Source organism: Gossypium raimondii, chromosome 8 (assembly GCF_025698545.1).
Source record: "Gossypium raimondii isolate GPD5lz chromosome 8, ASM2569854v1, whole genome shotgun sequence".
Classification (NCBI taxonomy): Eukaryota; Viridiplantae; Streptophyta; class Magnoliopsida; order Malvales; family Malvaceae; genus Gossypium; species Gossypium raimondii.
Genome location: NC_068572.1, coordinates 60637156 through 60658907, shown reverse-complemented (window position 1 = coordinate 60658907; position 21752 = coordinate 60637156). Strand labels below are relative to the sequence as shown.

Below are 21752 nucleotides of genomic sequence, written 5' to 3'. Positions count from 1 at the left end.
AAATTCCAGTTCAATTATTTTGATTGGTTAAATTATCGGTTTTAACAATATTAATTAATTAATTAATTATAAATTAGTTACAGATAAAACCATTTGGATTATTTTGATGATAAGTGTATGGATAAATTTTCTATATCCTAACAAGCGAGATTAAGAAGTTGACAAGTATTTTCAAAATAAGTTAAAAATAATAATTAATTAAAAATATATTACAGTTTTTTAAAATAATAATTAATTAAAAAGTATATTACAGGTTTTTTTAAAAGTTTGCTAGTGGAATTTTTTAAGTTTATTATAATATACCTTACAATAATTGGAACTTGATTAAATCGGCAAGTATACTAATCCGAACAAAGAAATTGAATTTGTCTTTGAGCGAACCACTCGACACCAAAAGCTAGGACAAGAAATCAAAATTAAACTTGTTAATAGAATTTTTAAATTTTTATTAGGTTTTATTATTATTTTAATTATTGTTGGGCGATAACCAAATCGAGAATTAATCTAATTGGTTTAACTACTAATTCGATTTTTAAAATATTAGTAATAATTCTAAGATTATATTTTACATAGTTTTGACTTTAACATAAATATATATCCAAATTTTAAAATAATAACAGAAAACAATAGTTTTCATTTTAGAGTATTTCTAAAAATGTAAAAGGTAAAGTAACATTAAAGTATATGGAACAGTCTCAGGATTGACTTAGAAAAAGAAGCTAGAATTTAATGATTTTTAAATGATGATATTATGTTAATACGAGTTGGTTCAATTGGTTGAGTATTTAATAATATTTTGATAAATGTTAAAATTGAGTTTCATCAACAGTCTCGTTGAATAAGTAATCTATAAGTATAAATTTCAGTCCTTTGTAAATTAGGTGGCATACTTTAAACCAAGTAATATCCTTTCACAAGAATAGGGTGTATATGATAAATTTGTATTATGAAGCTATTTAAGTTTAACTTAGAAAAACATAACATTAATTCAATTCGATAACAACGTTCAAGTATTGTAATAGTTGACTCGAACAATTTACGAGGTTTATCGAGATTTTCGTTTACATGTATTTTATATTTTAAAATTACATTTTACCCTCATTTATAGAAAGAGTTTAAGTATGAATGAGTTTAATTGAGCTTGAGTCTAAGTATGAAAATTAAAAACAAGTTTAATCAAACTCGAGTAACTCAATTATGTTTCAATTAGAACTCAAACTTAAAATTTATTATTCTATCAAACTTGAACCGAATATTGAACCTCAAATTCGAACTCAATCTTACCAATATTTTATTTAAGCTAGGTTCGATAATGAAAATTCTAAAAATAAGCAATATAAGATGACAACTAAAAACAAAATTACCAATATTAAAAACTAAACATCAAAACTTGGGTTGGCTCTCAATAAACTTGATTTATAGTCATGGGCTTTAACCATCTTATCAATATTCCAGTTCTTTTGGTAAAGAGTAGTATTGAAGATTGATTCTCAACTCAATTGGTACAATTACTATTATATTAACAAGGACATAAGTTTGAGTACATTTTAAGTGCGTTTTCCTTCTATCAATTTTATAAAAATATTAACCATCTAATCTTACTTATAAATGACACTTAGTAAAACGAAACGCGGAATTGAAAACTGATTTGAGCTATTGGATTTCAACGATTTTTGAATACAAGCGAAAAAAAAATCACGATCATTCAAATAAAATTCTATTTTAATTTATTTATAATTAATATTAGTTTTGATGATGTAAAATAATTATTTTATGGTTAAATCAGCCGGAAAAAATAAATTAATGTAAAAATTTCATATAAAATTTTAAATTTTAAAAATACTACGTATGAGTTATTGATTTTTCTTTTACTTGAAAAAAAACAAATTTTAAGAAATGTTTACGAAAACCTTTAAAACTTTATCAAATAATTTCTAAAACTATAAAGCAAAGTCTGTTTTGTTAAATAAGTATAAAATCTAAAATTTAAAATTAATGTAAAAACTCTTTTTTTAATACAGGGATAAATATAAAATTTATATATGAATTTTATTTCAATATGCGATTTGATACATAAATTTTGATTTTTCGCAATTATACACATGAAATTTGATTCGTGATTCGTATGTATACAAAAAATTTTGATTTTGATTTAATTGTATACATTTAAAGAATTAATACATACTTTTATTTTTATATTAGATTAATATAATTATTTGTGTATACAATATATCGATATAAAATAATGCTAATTCAATAATGTTGTTAGTAAATTGTGAAAATTGAATCAAATCAAAATTTTATATATAAGATCGCATAAAATCAGAGTTTATATATGACATTACACATTAAATTAATGTTAGTATATAATTTTGATATTTATTCATTTTATATACATCCCGTTCTTTTATAGAACCTATATAGAAATTCAATTCTAAGAAATTGATTCATTTATTACTTTATTTATAAAAATAAAATATATTCATTAACTAGTTGATTGTATAATAAAATGTACTTGTTATAATAGTTTATTATATATAGTATTACGATTTATTATGTTAAATTGTAAAAATATTTTAAAAATTAAATATAAAAAGAAGAAGAAGAAGAGATCAGATACTAATATATTTTCGAGGGAAGATTTAAATTCCCACCGGATCTAAATTTTTACTCATCTTGCCATAACAATGTTATTCTAAGTAATACTTTTAAATTTTTGTGAAATTAATGAAAATTTCAAAATTTAATGAGATTTCTGTTCAAGTCCATCACGCCATTTATGCAATAATAGAATTTTTAAAATAAAATTATATAATAAATGTATTTATAAAAATATATATATTTAGTTGAAATGATATAATAAAGATATCAAAAGCTATTATATTATTTAAAAATAAATATTTTATGATTAAATTTATAAATATATTTTATTGTTTAACTAAATTCAAGCGTGTTAATCTAAAATAAAAAGATATTATCTAATCCGACTCAAGTCGAGCCCGGTGAACTAGGACAGATGTATTTAGGGCCAGTTCTTCATTGCTTTTGAAAAGTGATTTTAAAAAGTGCTATGGAAAAGTGCTTTCGAAAAGTTTGGTTTAAAATTTGGGTGTTTAGCATTGTTGTCAAAATGTGCTTTTGAGAAATAAAATATTCATTTTAGATATGTTATTATCAAGTAACAAATATGCATTTAAATAATATTTAAATTAGTTAATATTATTATATTTTAGTAAGAATATAAAAATTTATTATAACTTGTTGTTAATATTTTAATATATGAAATATAAATTTTAAAAATATTTTCTATTTTAATTAATCATTTTAATACATTTGTAATTAAGTACCAAGAAAAAAAAGAAAAGTACTATGTTATTGTAGGGGTGAAAAGTAATTAAGCACCAAAAATGCTTTTAGGTGAGAAAAATTAAAATTTTAGTTTCTCTTTTGAAAACAAAAATTTTAGCCAAAAATAGATTGTTACGTATAGCTTTTTTTTTTAAAGTACTTTTAAAATTAAAAGTGTTTTTTTGTAAGTAATGAAGAATTGACCCTTAGCGAAAAAAAAAGAAATGTGTACAATTTGGGTGTTTAGCATTGTTGTCAAAATGTACTTTTGAGAAATAAAATGTTCATTTTAGACATGTTATTATCAAGTAACAAATATACATTTAAATAATATTTAAATTAGTTAATATTATTATATTTTAGTAAGAATATAAAAATTTATTATAATTTGTTGTTAATATTTTAATATATGAAATATAAATTTTAAAAATATTTTCTATTTTAATTAATCATTTTAATACATTTGTAATTAAGTACCAAGAAAAAAAAGAAAAGTACTATGTTATTGTAGGGGTGAAAAGTAATTAAGCACCAAAAATACTTTTAAGCGAGAAAAAGTTAAAATTTTAGTTTTTCAAATTCAGTATAGCTTTTTTTTAAAAGTACTTTTAAAATTAAAAGTGTTTTTTGTAAGTAATGAAGAATTGACCCTTAGCCAAAAAAAAAAAGAAATGTGTACAATTTGGGTGTTTAACATTGTTGTCAAAATGTACTTTTGAGAAATAAAATGTTTATTTTAGACATGTTATTATCAAGTAACAAATATACATTTAAATAATATTTAAATTAGTTAATATTATTATATTTTAGTAAGAATATAAAAATTTATTATAATTTGTTGTTAATATTTTAATATATGAAATATAAATTTTAAAAATATTTTCTATTTTAATTAATCATTTAAATACATTTGTAATTAAGTACCAAGAAAAAAAAAGAAAAGTACTATGTTATTGTAGGGGTGAAAAAGTAATTAAGCACCAAAAATGCTTTTAGGTGAGAAAAAGTTAAAATTTTTAGTTTCTCCTTTGAAAAACAAAAAATTTTAGCCAAAAGTAGATTGTTCTGTATAGCTTTTTTTTTTAAAAGTACTTTTAAAATTAAAAGTGTTTTTTTTTAAGTAATGAAGAATTGACCCTTAGCCGAAAAAAAAAGAAATGTGTACAATTTGAGTGTTTAGCATTGTTGTCAAAATATACTTTTGAGAAATAAAATGTTCATTTTAGACATGTTATTATCAAGTAACAAATATGCATTTAAATAATATTTAAATTAGTTAATATTATTATATTTTAATAAGAATATAAAAATTTATTATAACTTGTTAATATTTTAATATATGACATATAAATTTTAAAAATATTTTCTATTTTAATTAATCATTTTAATACATTTGTAATTAAGTACCAAGAAAAAAAAGAAAAGTACTATGTTATTGTAGGGTGAAAAAGTAATTAAGTACCAAAAATGTTTTAGGTGAGAAAAGTTAAAATTTTAATTTCTCCTTTGAAAATAAAAATTTTAGTCAAAAATAATTGTTCTGTATAGCTTTTTTTTAAATAGTTTGAAAAAGTAATTAAGTGGTTTTTTATAAGTAACGAAGAATTGACCTTAGCCGGAAAAAAAAAAAAAAAAGGAAATGTGTACAATTTTTTGGACTAACGTTGAAACGGGCGCTTGTGAGTCAGAAGGGGCACTGCCACTGTCACGGATCTTAAAAGCCACACAAATTTTTTATTAAAATATATTTTCTACGTGTCATTGTTTTACTAGTGATTCCAAACACGTTTCTGTGTCTCGTCTGCACCATGTTGACCTTTTTGATAATTTTTTCTTCTTCATGAAATTACTACTATTTTTTTAAAGGATGATTTGATTTCCTTTTCATCACTGACACCGCCACTACACAACATTTTTTTTCCCTTTTTACTGTTATTTTACCATCCATCACCACTATTCAATATTTTCGTACTGTTGAATATAATTATTGGGATTGATTTAAAAACAACGCCATTAATTATTAAATTATGAATAAATTTTATTTTGGATACTTAATTAAAAAGTTACACTTTAGTCATTAAATTATTCAAAAAATTTATTTAAGTTATTGAGTTGTTAAAATCGATAGTAATATTACTTACACCAATCGAAAGCTCTTTTTTTTCTCTTCTACAGTTAAGTTTTTTCATAAAATAACTTTAGATATCACGAATTTACAAACCAAAATTTAAACAACTTTTTTCTCCAATCTCCAACACTGATCATTAGATCGATTTGAATTTAAAGTATGTTTTTCTGCTTGTCAATAGTATTGATCTACAGTATCAATCATCAAATCATCTCCTGTAACTCGCTAGTCATACTTTTTTTTCAAAATTAAAAGTCCAATGACTTAAATAAAAACTTTTGAATAGTTCAATAACTTAAATTAGTTCAATGACTAAATTATAGCTTTTGAAGTTGAGTGGCCAATATGTAAACTTACTAATAATTTAGTGATCTTGGGTGTAGCTTAACCAAAATTTTTATATGCATCAAACGGTTTACATGGTTCTACCTATTTTTATTTAGTTCAGTTGGTAGCAACATTGATGCCAATGTGGGATGATGTAAATTTGAGTGCGCTAAAACGCGCTAATCCTCCTATTTAAGGGTTGTGAGGAATTATACGTAATTCTAAGTATTGGATCGATTTTTTTTATATTTCAATGAAATTTAAGAAAAGATATTTAAAATTAAAATTTCTCACTTTTTTTTTCCATTTATGTTTAAAATTGACATCAATACACCTATATAATCATGTGTGGTTGTAAGCAATTTAAAAGAAAAAATGTTATACCTACTCAACAATTTAGTCCTTACGGTATATAAGACATCGAGATCAAATTCATTATGCTAAATGAAGCTCGCTCAAACTTGAACATTGCCACCTCTACACAACCTTGCCTTTTTTACCTTTATACATTATTTATTAGTGCCTTTTTTACCTTTATACATTATTTATTAGTTGCTAAACTCAATTTCCAAAATTTCATAAATAGGTTTTGACAATCATAAAAAAGAGATTCCAAGATCAAGATACCAAACATTCATTGGTATTTTTATATAGTGACGAAGTTAGAAATTTTTTTGTGGGATCGAAATTAGTTTACATGTTTTTATGATAGTTTAAATATAATTTTACCATTCTATTAGCTTATAGTTTTCTATATTTCTTTAAAGGATTAAAATTAAAATTTAAAATTTTAGTAGGTTAATGTGTAAATTTAACATATGTTGACTTATAATTTTATAAAATTTATAGAGGCAAAATGTAATTTTCCATTTTAAGAGGTCAGGGTCCCTGCTAGTCTTTCGATACCTTATCCTTATGTAACTCTGTGACTTTTAATACAACTGTGTAAATCACTTGCAAATTCCATCATTAAACATTGTACCAACAATACTAATAGCCTCAATAATTGAATTTAAAATTAAAAATAAAATGATTTAATTTTAATTAAAGAATACTAAATTTCCAAAATTACCTAACATTTAAAGCTTAAACCCACATCACTATTTCTTTTAGCATTGTAAAATTCTATACATCAATAATGTTTTAGGCTTTTAATAGATCCTATATAAATGGTTAAAAGAATGTTGAAAAATCAAAATAGGAAAGATTCGACTATTTTAACGAGTGACAAAAAAGGAAAAAAAACCAAAAAAGTATATTTTCTTTTTAGGAATGACCTTTTAAGTCAAATTACATGGCTAAATCAGTTGAATAGGTTGAAAAAAAAAGTTAAAGTGTATTTTTTTAAAAATTTAAGGAAATAGATTGTTTTTTCAGAGAGTGTAGACGTGCTTCTTTTTTTGTAATTATTGAAAAACGCATTCAATTAGGCATGGTTCTTCTAACATGTCAGTAGAAAAGTTTGTCCAGCTAGACGCACTTTCACAGACTCTCTCAAAAAATGATCTATTTTCTTAAATTTAAAAAAAAGTTGGCCTATTTTACCAATTAATATTTTTTTCAATATGTTTGATTAATTTAACTAAATTACATGCTCTAATTGAAATTTATTTGATTTTTAAGGATTTAAATAAAATATTATGTTTGAAAAACAAAATGAGATTAAAAAATAAAAGTGTTTAAAACCTAATTTGACGTCGGGTTTTAACATTTAAAGTCTACATTAGACCTCACTTAATATGTTTTTTTAATTACGTGTTATATTATTTTATATTTATATAGTACGTCATTTATATTGCATGAATACTAAATGTGTAATATTAGAATGTAACATTAAAAAATAAATTGTTTATATTCAAATTTTAATAAAAATAAATTAAATTATTAAATATTAAATTAAAAATACATGATTTCTTTTGTAAAAAGAAAAAAAAAACAGGAACGAGCCTAATGATTTCGTATTTTATGACTCAAAGCATTGAACTTAATTAACAGAATATTTATATCGGTAAAAGTTATAATTTTTCTTGGTAATTTTTTTTGACTTTAGGGTAAAAAATATTTCACTGAAAGTTTCATGCAATTCAACCTTTATTGAGAAAAATTAAGTTAACGAAATTTATCGTTGATCAATTTGATTATTAATGGACATTAATGGACATTAATGATACTAACAAAATCAATAAAAAGTTAATACATGCCATAATAACATATATTTAAAAATTTAAAATTATATAAAAAATTATAAGTCCAAACAAATCAACATCTAAATTTATTTAAATATAAACATATATTTATCTAAACTCTTTCCAGATATAATTTTTAAATATTTTTATAATTAAAATAGTTTAAAATTCACAATTTTAGATTTTCGAAATTTTAATTTTATTTGGTGAGAAATTTGCAAATTTATAAATTTTTAAATAATACAAATTGATTTTTTTATTTTTGTTTTTCTTTTATATGAGAGTAGGAATAAAAGTTACACAGTTTGAACTCATATTAAATTAGTGTTTGATTACCATTTTCATACAAATCAAGACGATTTTAATGTTTATTAAACTTAGTAAAATATAATATTCTATAATTTTCTTAATTCATGAGTTCTCCCAAATTTTTAGTGTGTTTTAAAACTCACGTAAAATTTAATATTTGTTTTTTGGTTGCTAGGCATATAATATTCTTGTCTTTTTGCCAACTGCTTGTTTTTTCCCTTATTTATGCATTACATCATTTAGAAAACAAGCAAACAAAAATTTCTAGATAAAAAATCTAAAATCTATAGTTTTTCTTTTATCAAAAACTCCGAACATATATTATTTAGGGATATTTTAATTTCTTCGTATAAAATTTAGAAAAATAATTACATATAGTAAAATTTAAATTACAAATATCACGTTTTAACTTTACTATTTTAACAAAAACTACGTTTGGTCATTAAATTTTTTTCTTATAAATATGTTACATAAAATTTGCATCCACAGTATAGATATAGCATAACGTAGTTAGAATAATTGTATTTATACCATTTACAAAAATCACAAATGAAATTAAATTTTTTCATATATTTGTACATTATATTGAAAAATTAAAAGAATAGTTATTGATGGAGTATTAATTCGATTAGCATGAACACTATTTCCAACATAGGAAGATGTGAGTTCGAGTGCGATGAAGGGTATTATCCTCTTATAAATAGGTTGGAGAGTGACTTTGGTATGCTAAAAAGAATAAATATGATCAGAATTTATAACGAAATTATTAAAAAAATAGTTAAAATATGTTGAATATTAGAATTTAAATTCTGAAGAATACATGGATCTATGACATATTTTAACCAAAAATAATTTATGACACATGGATGAATGAATAAAATATTCATAAAAATAAATACGATTTGAATATGTGTTGATTTTTTCAGGTTTAAATAAAATGTTATGGATTTTATATAAAATATAAAAAATATTTATTATTTTATAGAAAAGAATTTTAATCTTTGAAATTAAATTAGTGTTGGGATTATCCTGCAACCAAAGGGCCCATTTGAAAAGTAACAACATACAAACAAAGTACAAAGCAACAAATATTTACCCACCATTTTCAATTTAATAATAAAAGAATATAAAAAATTATCATCCTATTCAAAAACCAGAGGTTTTTAGTAGGTTTAGCAGTACTCACTGAAATTGAATGGAGTTTTGTCACTTTTGTCATCCCTAATTGAAAAAAAAATTACAAATTATACAAAGCAGCAGCAGCCATTGAAAAAGCAAAAAGAAAAAAAAAAGAAAACCTCTACTCTCTGGTTTTTGCTTGAAGTGGTGATTATTTGTGGTAACTATTGAGGACTGATACTAATGGCGGCTTTCTCAGCCACGATCTCTGATTCTTCACGCTTTCTTTCATCTACCTCATTGCCTAAACGGAAGATCTCTGCTCCTTCTCAATGTCGTTCCTTTTCGCTTTCAAAGCCTTTTCCACTTTCCCGGTTATTATCGTTTTTATCGGCTTTGTTTTTGTATTTAGTTGTTGCGGTAATCTCTGTTTAATTTCTGTTTGATTCTGAGGGAATGATGGTTAATATTTGGATAAATGAATAGATCTAACGCGTTATTTGCTTGTTTATTGTTTTTCTGCCATTTTTAAGCTCGTTTGAAGTGTTTTATTTTGTTTTTTCAGTGTTTTTTTTGTTTCGTGGAGGTAGAACCAAATTGGTTTTTGTTTCGATTATGCTTAGAGAGATGTGCTAGCTTAGATTTCGAGGAGATTGGAATTGGATTGCGGTTGTGTACTAGTGCTTAGATTGCTGTGCTCCTAAATTTTGACTTAATTTGTTTATTATTTTAGAGCCAAAAGGCAAAGGGAAAAAAGAAGTGTTGATTGTAGGTTTTTTGTCTAATTTTTATGTATAACAAAAATGCTTTAGTTCATAAGATTTTGCTCTTGTTTCTGAGCAAGTCTTAATGTCTTAAAGCTTCTTGTATATGTAACATTGGTTTGTTATTTGTTAATGCGTTAGTGTTAGAGAAAATTCCACCTTGACTCGTTGATTATTTAAATTAGCAATGCTTTAGTGTTTGAGCAAATTCTACCTTGATTCGTGACTAATTTTTGTGCCTATTGCCTTGGTTTAGAGTCTACCTTATGCTTTGGACAACTTTGGTGGAAGTCCTGGTGATATAGGCCTAGGATATTGGTGAGCTGAATGCTCAAATATGTCTCCTTACAACCAATTCAAACAACATAGGCCTAGGCTAATGGCTTTTTGGAAATTTGGACCCTTGTTGTCTTTCTCACGAAGATATCAATTTAAACTCTTAAGTAGCTCAATAGATGAAGGGTCTGGGTAATTTTTGTGGGGTTGTCATCAAATAACCTGTCCTTTGATATTCTAGTTGGCTTTTCTGGTATTTCGTTTTAATAAAGCACTAAAGGGTTTCTCTTGTTATCTATGTTCCAGATCAAATATCGGTTCTCAGTTGGGAGGAAGGAAGTCACTGAATATCTTTGTCCAGGCTTCAGTATCAGGTTTGTTTTACATGTTATAGTCCTCTTTCATGTTTTTAATAACAAATTTGGGATTTATCTTCACATCTTTACTCTTGAAGTTTGTTTCATTGTTCTCTCTTGTACCTCTCGTCGATGGTTATGCAATTTATATAAGATGATCATCTATGGATTGTATTTGTTGTGTAATGTAATTTATTTTTATGTATATGTAAATGGTTATTGAATCTCCTCTTTCATTGATTTAGGAGCTAGGCTTTACTAAAATAATCTCAATGGTAATTAGTTAATTAGTACCACAGACATGATTTTACAGTGTTGACCATTGCACTTTTTTTTTTTTACCTTGATCAACCTTGGTAATGCATTTACATTTACTAGGTATAATTTCCTTTAGAGAGAGACCTGGATCTAATTTTGGTTACAAAATGTAAAGAGTACAAAGAAGATAAAAGAAAAAGAAGGAAATGATGATGGTTTGATTAGTTTTTTAATTAATTTTTGTAATATTGTTGCCATATCAGCTCAAATTTTCTCTCATCAACACCTTAATAATTAAAACACATAAGCTGAATCTGTGGTTTTAGATTGACACTGTATGCAATTTTTTTCAATTCATCTGCAATTAAATGTTTTGAGACTACATTTCAGAAATGAAGCTACATGGACTGATTTTAATATATTCTTTGAGCTAGCACAATGGCTACTTCTTGATTTCAACCAATAGAAAATATCTGCAACGAATTAACATTGTAATTTATATTGGCCTGATATACATGATTAGGTGCATTATATATTAGCTTAATCAAATAGTTTGTAGGTTATTTAGTTCTGGTTATTGACATTTAAAAGTTACATCTTATTTTCCCTCTCACTTACAGATATCTCAGTGGAGAAATCGATGGATAAAGTGCATCTTCCCAAGGGAGACATGTGGGCCGTCCATAAGTTTGGTGGCACTTGTGTTGGGACCTCCCAGAGGATCAAGAATGTTGCAGATATAATTATTAGTGATGATTCAGAAAGAAAGTTGGTAGTGGTTTCGGCCATGTCTAAGGTGACAGATATGATGTATGATCTTATCAACAAGGCACAATCTCGAGATGATTCCTACATCTCTGCATTGGACGCTGTCTTAGAAAAACATAATTCCACAGCACTTGATTTGCTTGAAGGAGATGATCTTGCTAGTTTCTTATCTCAACTGCATCATGATGTTAGTAACCTCAAAGCGATGCTACGTGCAATATATATAGGTAGTAGAGCTCTTTCTCTCTCCTGATCTCAACTAGCAACATTCCTGAGTTTAATTAGTCAAATAATTGTGTTAAGTTCATTTTCAAGTTTGGGTTCTGGATCTTCATTGTTGTTTAATTACTTTTATTCAAGTTTTCCATTACTATAGTTTGGCCTTTTGACAGGCTTGTGGTATTTTGTTTGCTTCTCCTTTTATAGTATGATTAATACTTCTAAAGGGGTATTTCATGCTATGTAAACTTACATGCTTATCTTTTCATTCTTTTCAGCTGGTCATGTCACGGAATCTTTCTCAGACTTTGTTGTTGGGCATGGGGAGTTATGGTCTGCTCAAATGTTATCTTATGTTGTTAGAAAGGTATGTGGTTTTTTTGCTAATTATACCTTTTGGTGACATTATCTGATGAATTATGAAATGAATTTTGGTGCAGAATGGGCTAGATTGCAAATGGATGGATACAAGGGAGATCCTTATTGTAAACCCCACTAGCTCAAATCAGGTCGATCCTGATTTCTTGGAATCAGAAAAAAGACTTGAAAAATGGTTTTCACAGAATCCATCTGAGATAATAATTGCCACTGGTTTCATTGCCAGTACACCTCAGAATATTCCTACGACTTTAAAGAGGGATGGAAGTGACTTCTCTGCTGCCATAATGGGCGCTCTATTTAGAGCTCGCCAAGTTACAATATGGACAGATGTTGATGGTGTGTATAGCGCAGACCCTCGAAAAGGTTGGCTCTTGGCCCTTCATCTGCATTCAGTCTCATTAACACTCATCTTTTGGCATTGTCTATAGAGAATGGTTTAGTGCTTATTTGTTTTGATATGGTTTGCTGTCTGTGATTTCTTTTATTTCCTACTCAAAAAAAAAACTTTAAATCTAAAATCTATAATAGAAGGTGCTTGAGGTGCCAAGCATTGTTGTGTCAGTAACACTTTTCTTTTTAGTTTTTTTGGTAATTTTGTTTCATTTTTTTCCCTTAAAAAATATAAAACACCTCAATATTCAGAACACATTCGCATCAGTTCTTGTAACCCTGCTTGTACACTTGTCTCAAGCAACAATACTTTCTTCATTTCTTTTCCCTTTCATAATTTCCGAGGTTCCAACCACAGCTTCTATTTCCTTATTTTCTCTGCTAAAGTCCCCTAAAATTTTGGGTCCTGTCCGCAAGACAAACCACAGCACCTGTATTTCTTTCATCTAAAATTTTATAAAATATTGATTTAGACTTTAAGGAAAGAGGTTAGATGTGTTCCCAAATTAATGCTGTCAACGATTCCTTATATTTAATTTTCCCTTTAATGATGATATCGTTGTGAGGTTTGACTTTAATGATAATGAATAACTTTTCTTTTGCAGTTAGTGAAGCTGTGATATTAACAAAATTGTCTTATCAAGAGGCATGGGAAATGGTAGGCTCCATGGCTCCTTCTATACCTGTTGAAGTTTCTCAACTTTCTAGATATATTTCTAAGATAAGATAATGTAATCATGCAGTCATATTTTGGGGCAAATGTTTTGCATCCTCGCACCATTATACCTGTGATGCGATATGATATTCCAATTGTAATAAGGAATATTTTCAATCTTTCTGCTCCTGGAACAACAATCTGCCGTTCGGCAAGTGCAGATGTAGATGGTCAGAACCTAGATTCTCCAGTCAAGGGGTTTGCAACTATTGATAATCTGGCACTAGTAAATGTTGAAGGGTATGTTCTCTCATATGATTTTCTGCATATATTTGGTTATGTTTTGCTGTACTATTTCATCTTCATCATATTTATGCTGCACCTGTGATTTTCTTTTGGTAGAACTGGAATGGCTGGTGTTCCTGGTACAGCTAGTGCCATTTTTAGTGCCGTGAAGGATGTGGGAGCTAATGTTATTATGATTTCCCAGGTGCCTACACTACATTCTCTTATCCCAGCTATTCTTGATATGCATGGGATGCTTATTTCTTGATATTGGTACAGGCTAGTAGTGAGCATTCTGTCTGCTTTGCTGTGCCTGAGAAGGAGGTAAAAGCTGTTGCTGACGCTTTGCAGTCTAGATTCCGCCAAGCTTTGGATGCTGGACGTCTTTCACAGGTGCTTTTGTCGGTTTAAACATGCATATGGACTTGCTTATCAGAAAAGCATAATTGATGCTGTGGAAATGCAATAAATCTAGAGGGGAAATGAGAAGACAGAAGCAAAAGGGAGATTTTGACAAAGAACTAGGGCAGAAAACTGGCAAATATCAACGGAGAGAAATCTCAATATTCAATATCACAATATCTCGAATATTAGTCATCCAAATTCTAGTTAAAACTAAAGTAACATAGGTATTTATAACTAAATTCGGAACCCTGATAAAATGCAAATATCAGATATGACTCCAAAACCTTAAAGACTTGGGTGATACCGTGAAATACTAATATATATTAAATACCAAATGTTCTAAAATATTGATAAAAGTTACAATTAAACCCATAAAATATAATAAGAAATAAAGTCTTAGAAAATTTGTTCTCTCAACTAGCATATCTACATCTACCGTCTATAGCAGACCATTGTTATTTTGGTTTGTTTGAGCTGTTACACTTTTAATGATTCAAGAAAACTCTGATTTCCTAGCTTTCATTTGGGTTTATCTAGGTCTTGGGACTCTGGCATTATAATTTGAATAATGGAAACTAAATTTATACTAGTTCAAACCTCACTTTGTAGGTTGAATTCAGAGCATGCATAGCATGCATACCAATAAGTGTATTTGACATCTTAATACTACTAATATAAGCTATCTTCGTCTTGGGACTCTGGTGCTATAATTTGAATATTGGAAACTAAATTTATACTAGTTTAAAGCTCACTTTGTAGGTTGAATTCAGAGCATACATACCAATAAGTGTATTTGAAATCTTAACTAATATAAGCTATCTCCGTGTTTGCTATTCTGGACATTATCTAGCATGTTGCAGCATCAGGATCAATTATACGTTGTTAACCTGTGTATCAATATTGTCCTCATGGGTTAAATTCTATTTACTATCTCAATTCAAAATCTGTTATCGGCTGCTTTTTTTTATATGGAGGAGAATCTTAATATTTATTTTGTGGTTATGGTGTTCATATTCAGTTACATTTATGCTACATTAGCATGGTCCTATTTGTTTTCTCAGGTTGCGGTCATTCCTAACTGTAGCATATTAGCAGCAGTTGGCCAGAAAATGGCTAGCACTCCTGGAGTCAGTGCTACTCTTTTCAATGCTCTGGCAAAGGTAGAAGGTTCCATATATGCTCTTTCAGACAAATATTTTGCTTTTTGCTATGTTTATATGACATTCGTGTTGGCACTTACTATTTCCCCTTTTTTCCATCTCATAATACAGGCTAATATTAACATTCGTGCTATAGCTCAAGGTTGTTCTGAGTACAATATCACAGTGGTTCTCAAGCGTGAAGATTGTATACGGGCTTTAAGAGCTGTGCATTCAAGGTTTTATCTTTCAAGGACGACCATAGCAATGGGAATCATTGGACCTGGATTGATTGGTGCGACATTACTCGACCAGTTGAGGGATCAGGTGTAGTATCAGAGGAAGTATTATTTGTTTATTGTTTTTTCCTCTGTTGCTAACAAATAATTTATTATTTATTTGGACATGGAATAATTTATTTTATTACTTTTTTCTCTTCTATAAACACATTGCATGCGTAAATTAAAAGTTGCAGTAAGATGTGCAACTCATTTATTCTACTTGATAACCATATTATTTCACATTTTTTCTATAGAGGTTAATCTTTGTGTTTAACCTCTGCAAATATTATTGTGATTGATCTTACATTTTGTAAAATAGGGATGTAATTGAGTTGAGTCAGTCACAAGTTACTCAACTCACTTGCCAGTTACTCTTACTTGAGTTGGCTTTCTATCAGCAGTGAGTTACTGGAGCAGCTTGCATATAAAGTGTAGCTTGAGTATGAGAAATGAAATGCAATCAAGCCTTAGGCAAGTTTGTAGTTTGTCTATTTTCATATACATCCATGTAAAAGTGGGCATTCCTTGAACAGCAAAATTCAGTCATTTTTTACCTAGGCAGCCGTGGGTCTGCTCTGGTGACAGCCGTATTGATTAAGGATGAAATGTTGCTCATTTCTGATCTAATTGAACCTGAATGAATGGTTGAATTGCTTTTTGCAGGCAGCAGTCCTCAAGGAAGAATTTAACATTGATTTGCGTGTTATGGGGATTACTGGTTCGAGGACAATGCTTTTAAGTGAAGTGTAAGTCTTGAGCATTCACAGAAATAGTCCTATGTTCAGATATGTTTTTAAAATCTTATTTAAGAAGAAATCATCTTGTTTGCTCTTGTTATGGGATAAAATTTAAAAATATTTAGAACTGCTATAACCATTGTATAAAGCTTATGGGTACTGTGTTCTTTCTGTTCTTAGTTTCTGTTTGAAATAAACTAATTCCACTAAACGTTCTGGAATTGTCTCTTTTCCATTGATTTGAAGAATATCAAATTATTGATGGAAATAAATTCAACAAAAATATGGTTTTCATTTGTTTTTTGAAAAACATTCTTTGGTGTGATTTGGGTATTGCATTGAAGTAGAAATAATTTCTTCAGATCAAATGCTAAATTTTAAAGAGCCCATGTCTTATTAATTTGCACTATGATGAGCCTGTATGCCACCTTTGACCTATAATTGCTGGTTTGGCTTGTGAAGGATATAATTGGGTTTGCCTTTAAGTATTTCTTGTGAATATGGAGAGAGTTCTTGGAAGCTTAGAGAAAGCCTAAAATTAAGCATTTAATTTGACATGTGTGTGCTCTATTGTTTAAAGTTTCTATTGCTTTAGTGTGACTTTCAAGGTGATCTATTTCTTTCTTCTTGCCTTATTAATTTTATTAGTTTAATTAATACATTTCACCTTTCTGTCTTCTTGCCTTCCCTCTTTCTGTTGCATCTTTTTTTTTTTGAATTTTTTAATTCTGTCATTTGTATCACAAACCATATTATACCTCCTTTTACATGTATGCAAAATTATGAATTTACCGTGTCATAGTTAATGGCCCTTGTGTTGATTTTCTGTTTTTGTGATTTCTCATTTATACTTTCTTTTTTCTTTTCTTTCAATCTTGTGTTTTACAGCAATAATCTCCCATCATTGTAATTGTAATTTAGATGTATTTCCACTGTGTTTTCTCCTTCAATTTGACTGTTGGCATGTGTTGATGAACTTTTTTTATAATTTAGAAGTATTTGTTTTATCTTATCTTGCCTTTGATTGCATGTTTTTTTGTTCTGAATTATGTTCCTATGATTGACTCATCCATCTGTTATAGTGGTCTCGACTTGTCAAGATGGAGAGAACTTCTGAAGCAGAAAGGACAAGTTGCTGATTTAGAAAAATTTACTCAACACGTGCATGGAAATCATTTTATTCCAAATACTGTTTTGGTAGATTGTACGGCGGACTCTAATGTTGCAAGCTGTTACCATGACTGGTTGCGTAAAGGGATTCATGTGATCACTCCAAACAAAAAGGCCAATTCAGGACCACTTGATAAGGTAATATCAATTTTGGCTACTAGAACTTGTAAGAGTTCAATCTTGATTTTTTCATTGTTATCTTAAATATATAGATCACTGCTATCTTCCATTAATTCATTAGTGGCTTATCCTCACTGAAAGGTTATTTGGATGACATTTATGTGTTGGTATTGAATTTCGTTTCTAATGTTACACTAAAAACGGTTATCTTAGTGATTTAGCTTTGTGCAATTTGTTTTTGCTGAAACTTTGTGATTGCATCTCTGATTACTTCTCTATTTACATTTTGTTTTACTGGATTTGTCTCTCTGCTTTGTTGATATGCTCTTTGTGTGAAACGCAGTACCTAAAGTTGAGAGCTCTTCAACGGCAATCCTACACACATTACTTCTATGAAGCAACTGTAGGAGCAGGTCTTCCGATTATTAGCACTTTACGGGGCCTCCTTGAAACCGGGGACAGAATATTGCGCATTGAGGGCATTTTTAGGCGAGTCATGTTTTCTGTTAAAATTAAAATTTAGTCTCCTAATGTACATTGTTTGACATGCTTTAATATTATTAACTGCAGTGGCACTTTGAGCTATATTTTCAACAACTTCACCGGTACTAGAACCTTTAGTGAGGTGGTGGCAGAGGCAAAAGTAGCAGGTTTTACTGAACCAGATCCTAGGGATGATCTTTCTGGAACTGATGTTGCAAGAAAGGTAAGTGGTCACTTTTTCTTTTGTTCCTTTAGTTAAATAAGTAAGTTAAGGCTGTATTATTTTTCTGCATGTTGGCACTTACCAAATTGTGTCGTAGAGGTGGCAATTGGAAGGGTAGGACTATATGGGGTCAAGTAAAATTGGGGTTATTTTGAGTTTCAATCACTTTACACTCTGGTCATTTCGGTTCAGGTTCAGATTGTTGACTTTTAAAGTCCAGTCAGGTTAGATGTGGGGGGTCATTCAGATCTTGTCTGGTTTTATCATCCCAAATTAAGTTACGGACAAATGTTAATTGGTGGTATGCTTCCAGTTTCGATATCATAGAGATAATCCAGAAAAAAGAATCATTGGATTATATAAAATGACTGAAAAAGTCATTTATGAATTTTCGTTGATTGATTGGGTAATTGATATCAATCTTTATTACACTAGTTGCTAATTATATAATGGTTAAAATATGTCATCAGTCCCTGTACTTCTCTTACATTTGAAATTTAGTCCCTATACATTTATTTTTAGGAATTTAGTCCTACTTTTCAATTTTCAAAATTCAAGTCCAATTGTTAACACTGTTAAAATTTATCGTTAAATTTGTTGATGTGACATTTTGAAATAAAAATTCTCACTTGGTGGGCCATGTAACTAAAAAAATAATGTTGTAATGTACCTGAATTTAACAAAATAATTTTAGCAGTATTAATAATTGGACTTGAGTTTTGAAATCTGAGAAGTAGAGGATTGAATTTCTAGAAATAAAAGTACATGAACTAAATTCTAAATTTATGAAGAGTACAAGGACTAATGTTATATTTTAACCTTCTATAATTTACCACTTAATAGCTAGATTCATCATGACTTAGGGAATGTTAGAAGTGGTGTTGTTAATTAACTTCTCGAATGCTAGTATTCTTTCGAGAGTTTTTTAAAAAATGCCACTTGAATATAGGTATAAAAATTGTTCGTTATAAATTAAATTAAAACTATGCTTTTTGTGTACAAAAAAATACATAATTATTGTAATACAAGAGTGACAAAAGATTTATAAAAAAAATTATTAACAGACTAATAATAGTATCATTTCTTTTTTTCATTTTCTAGTTGCTCCTGCTTTATGCTCCCTGCAATCAGATGAGATTCAGGTCATATATCTATTTGCATTTTGTAGGTCATAATTCTTGCCAGAGAATCTGGCTTGAAGTTGGAACTTTCTGATATACCTGTTCAGACTCTGGTTCCGGAACCACTACGTGTAAGGGTTATTTTTGTGTTATGGAATTACTATGCTTGGGAAAGGAAACAATTTCGTTTTCGAAAAGACGTGACACTTTTATTTGCCTTTGCAGGCGACTGCATCTGCTGAAGAGTTTATGAAGCAATTACCTGAGTTTGACAAAGACTTGGCTAAGGAGAGACAGGATGCTGAGGAATCAGGGGAAGTGAGTATTCGGTTTTTGTTCCTTCTTTTTTCCTTATTTCTACTTGTATATTAAAACTAAAACAAACTCTAAAACTGTACCCATAATTGCGGATAAAACTCAAAAAACAATAGTAAGGCATGCTTTGAGATGTGCCTTAATGCAAGGTGACAAGGAATTTGTATTCTAAATAGGTGCTGCCGTGCCATTGCCTTGAGGGTAATATCTTTTTTTATTTTCAAAGTTAATCAAATATTGCATGTGTACGAAAGAATTGCTTCTTTGAGTCAGATTGCATATTGTCCCCTCTACTCAAAAAAATAAGCAAATTAATCTCTGTACGTTAGATCAAAGAGCAAAGTGGTCATTCTATTAAAAATTTCATCTCTTTTTACGGTTAAAAATTGGCTTCTATATGGTAGCATGGCGTACATGTAACACGCCATGTGTCATTGTCTGATTATTCTGTCAGTCATGCCAGTTTTTAACATTACAAATAGATGAAAATTTTAATAGAAAGGATTAAATTGCTTTTTGATCTAATGTATAGAGATTAAGTTGTGCATTTTTTAAGTAGAGGGGAGAAAATGTGATTTTGACTCCTATTATGGGAGCCTCTATGGTACTTCTACTGCAAAACGGGGGTGAAAGCGAATGTAGTGAGGTACAAAAGCAATTAATTTTATGTTTCAACGATCACCTTTCTTAAAATTTGTTTTGAAATTTCTTCAAGGTTGATATTGACTTCTGTTATGGTCGCGTTTACTTGCGTGCGTGTAATGTTGAAATACCTCTGTAGGTTTTGATTCGAATCATTCTTTGGCAGGTCCTAAGATATGTCGGTGTAGTGGATGCCATTAACCAAAAGGGAGTTGTGAAGCTACGAAGATACAGCAAAAGTCACCCATTTGCTCAACTCTCGGGATCTGACAACATCATAGCTTTCACAACTACGAGGTACAAGGAGCAGCCACTGATAGTCCGTGGTCCAGGTGCTGGTGCTCAAGTAACAGCCGGTGGAATATTCAGTGACATTTTGCGGCTTGCTTCATACCTCGGGGCTCCATCTTAGGCAACATCAAACACTCCGGTTTTGGGCACTCTTTGGTCTTTCGGACTCGAATCGAGTGCTGTATTAGTGTTTATACTCTAGTTTTACATATCTTGAAAAGCTTTAAGTTTTCTTTTTTATTTCAGGGATTTGTGGACTAAAATAGTGATTAGATTAGTCCAAGCAATGATGCTTTTCTTCTAATCAAAGGAAGTCACCCATGTTTATAAAGAATGAAACAGGTCCTTCGAATGATGGAATGGAAATACAATTAAGTTAGGGATCATATCAGATTCGATTATGATTCCATCAACGTATTTATTACAATAATTTTTCAGATCAATCAAATAATAATTTTGATTTAATATGTAATGTGTTGATCAAATTTTGATTTACTGTAATTTTTATGCCTACTTGATATTATTTTATGTTTACTTATTGCAAACAAATAATTATATTTTTGTAAATAGTTGATATTTTTAAGAAAATTATTAAGGAATTGAAATCTTTCTTGCAAATAAGTTACGCTTAAGGTAATAATAAACTATTAGTAATAAGTTCATGTTTTGGTCCTTACAATTTCAAAAATTTATAAAATGATTATTATTTAAGTTATTAGGTTATTAAAATTATTGTCGAATAGCTTTTTTTGTTCGTACCGTTTGTATCAATCAAAAGCCATTTCCCTTTTTCTTCTACAGTTTTTTTCATAAAACAATTTTGAACGTTACGAATCAATTTGGATCTAAAGTATGTTCTTCTACTCGATGGGTATTGATCATTGAATCGCCGCTTGGAGCTCACTAGTTGAATTCTTTTTTCAAGACAAAACTTAACAACCCAATTATTTAAATAAACACTTTCGAATAGTTCAATAACTTAAATGAAAATTTCAAATAGTTCAATGACCATTTCGTTACTTTTTGAAACTGAGTGGTCAAAACGTAAACTTTTAG

At 28.7% G+C, this 21752-nt stretch overlaps 1 protein-coding gene across 1 annotated transcript; it reads left to right on the top strand.

The window, feature by feature from the left end:
- The first annotated feature begins 9442 nt into the window (after positions 1–9442).
- On the top strand, positions 9443–21161 carry LOC105792764 (bifunctional aspartokinase/homoserine dehydrogenase 2, chloroplastic). The gene is made up of 18 exons (XM_012621533.2): positions 9443–9791; positions 10764–10831; positions 11692–12066; positions 12337–12425; positions 12499–12802; positions 13435–13487; positions 13573–13784; positions 13887–13974; positions 14049–14162; positions 15236–15334; positions 15446–15640; positions 16258–16340; positions 17414–17639; positions 17965–18110; positions 18192–18327; positions 19496–19579; positions 19674–19766; positions 20572–21161. Exons 1-18 carry the CDS (start codon positions 9661–9663, stop codon positions 20815–20817), a joined length of 2742 nt encoding a protein of 913 aa, XP_012476987.1. The 5' UTR covers positions 9443–9660; the 3' UTR covers positions 20818–21161.
- Positions 21162–21752: the final 591 nt, after the last annotated feature.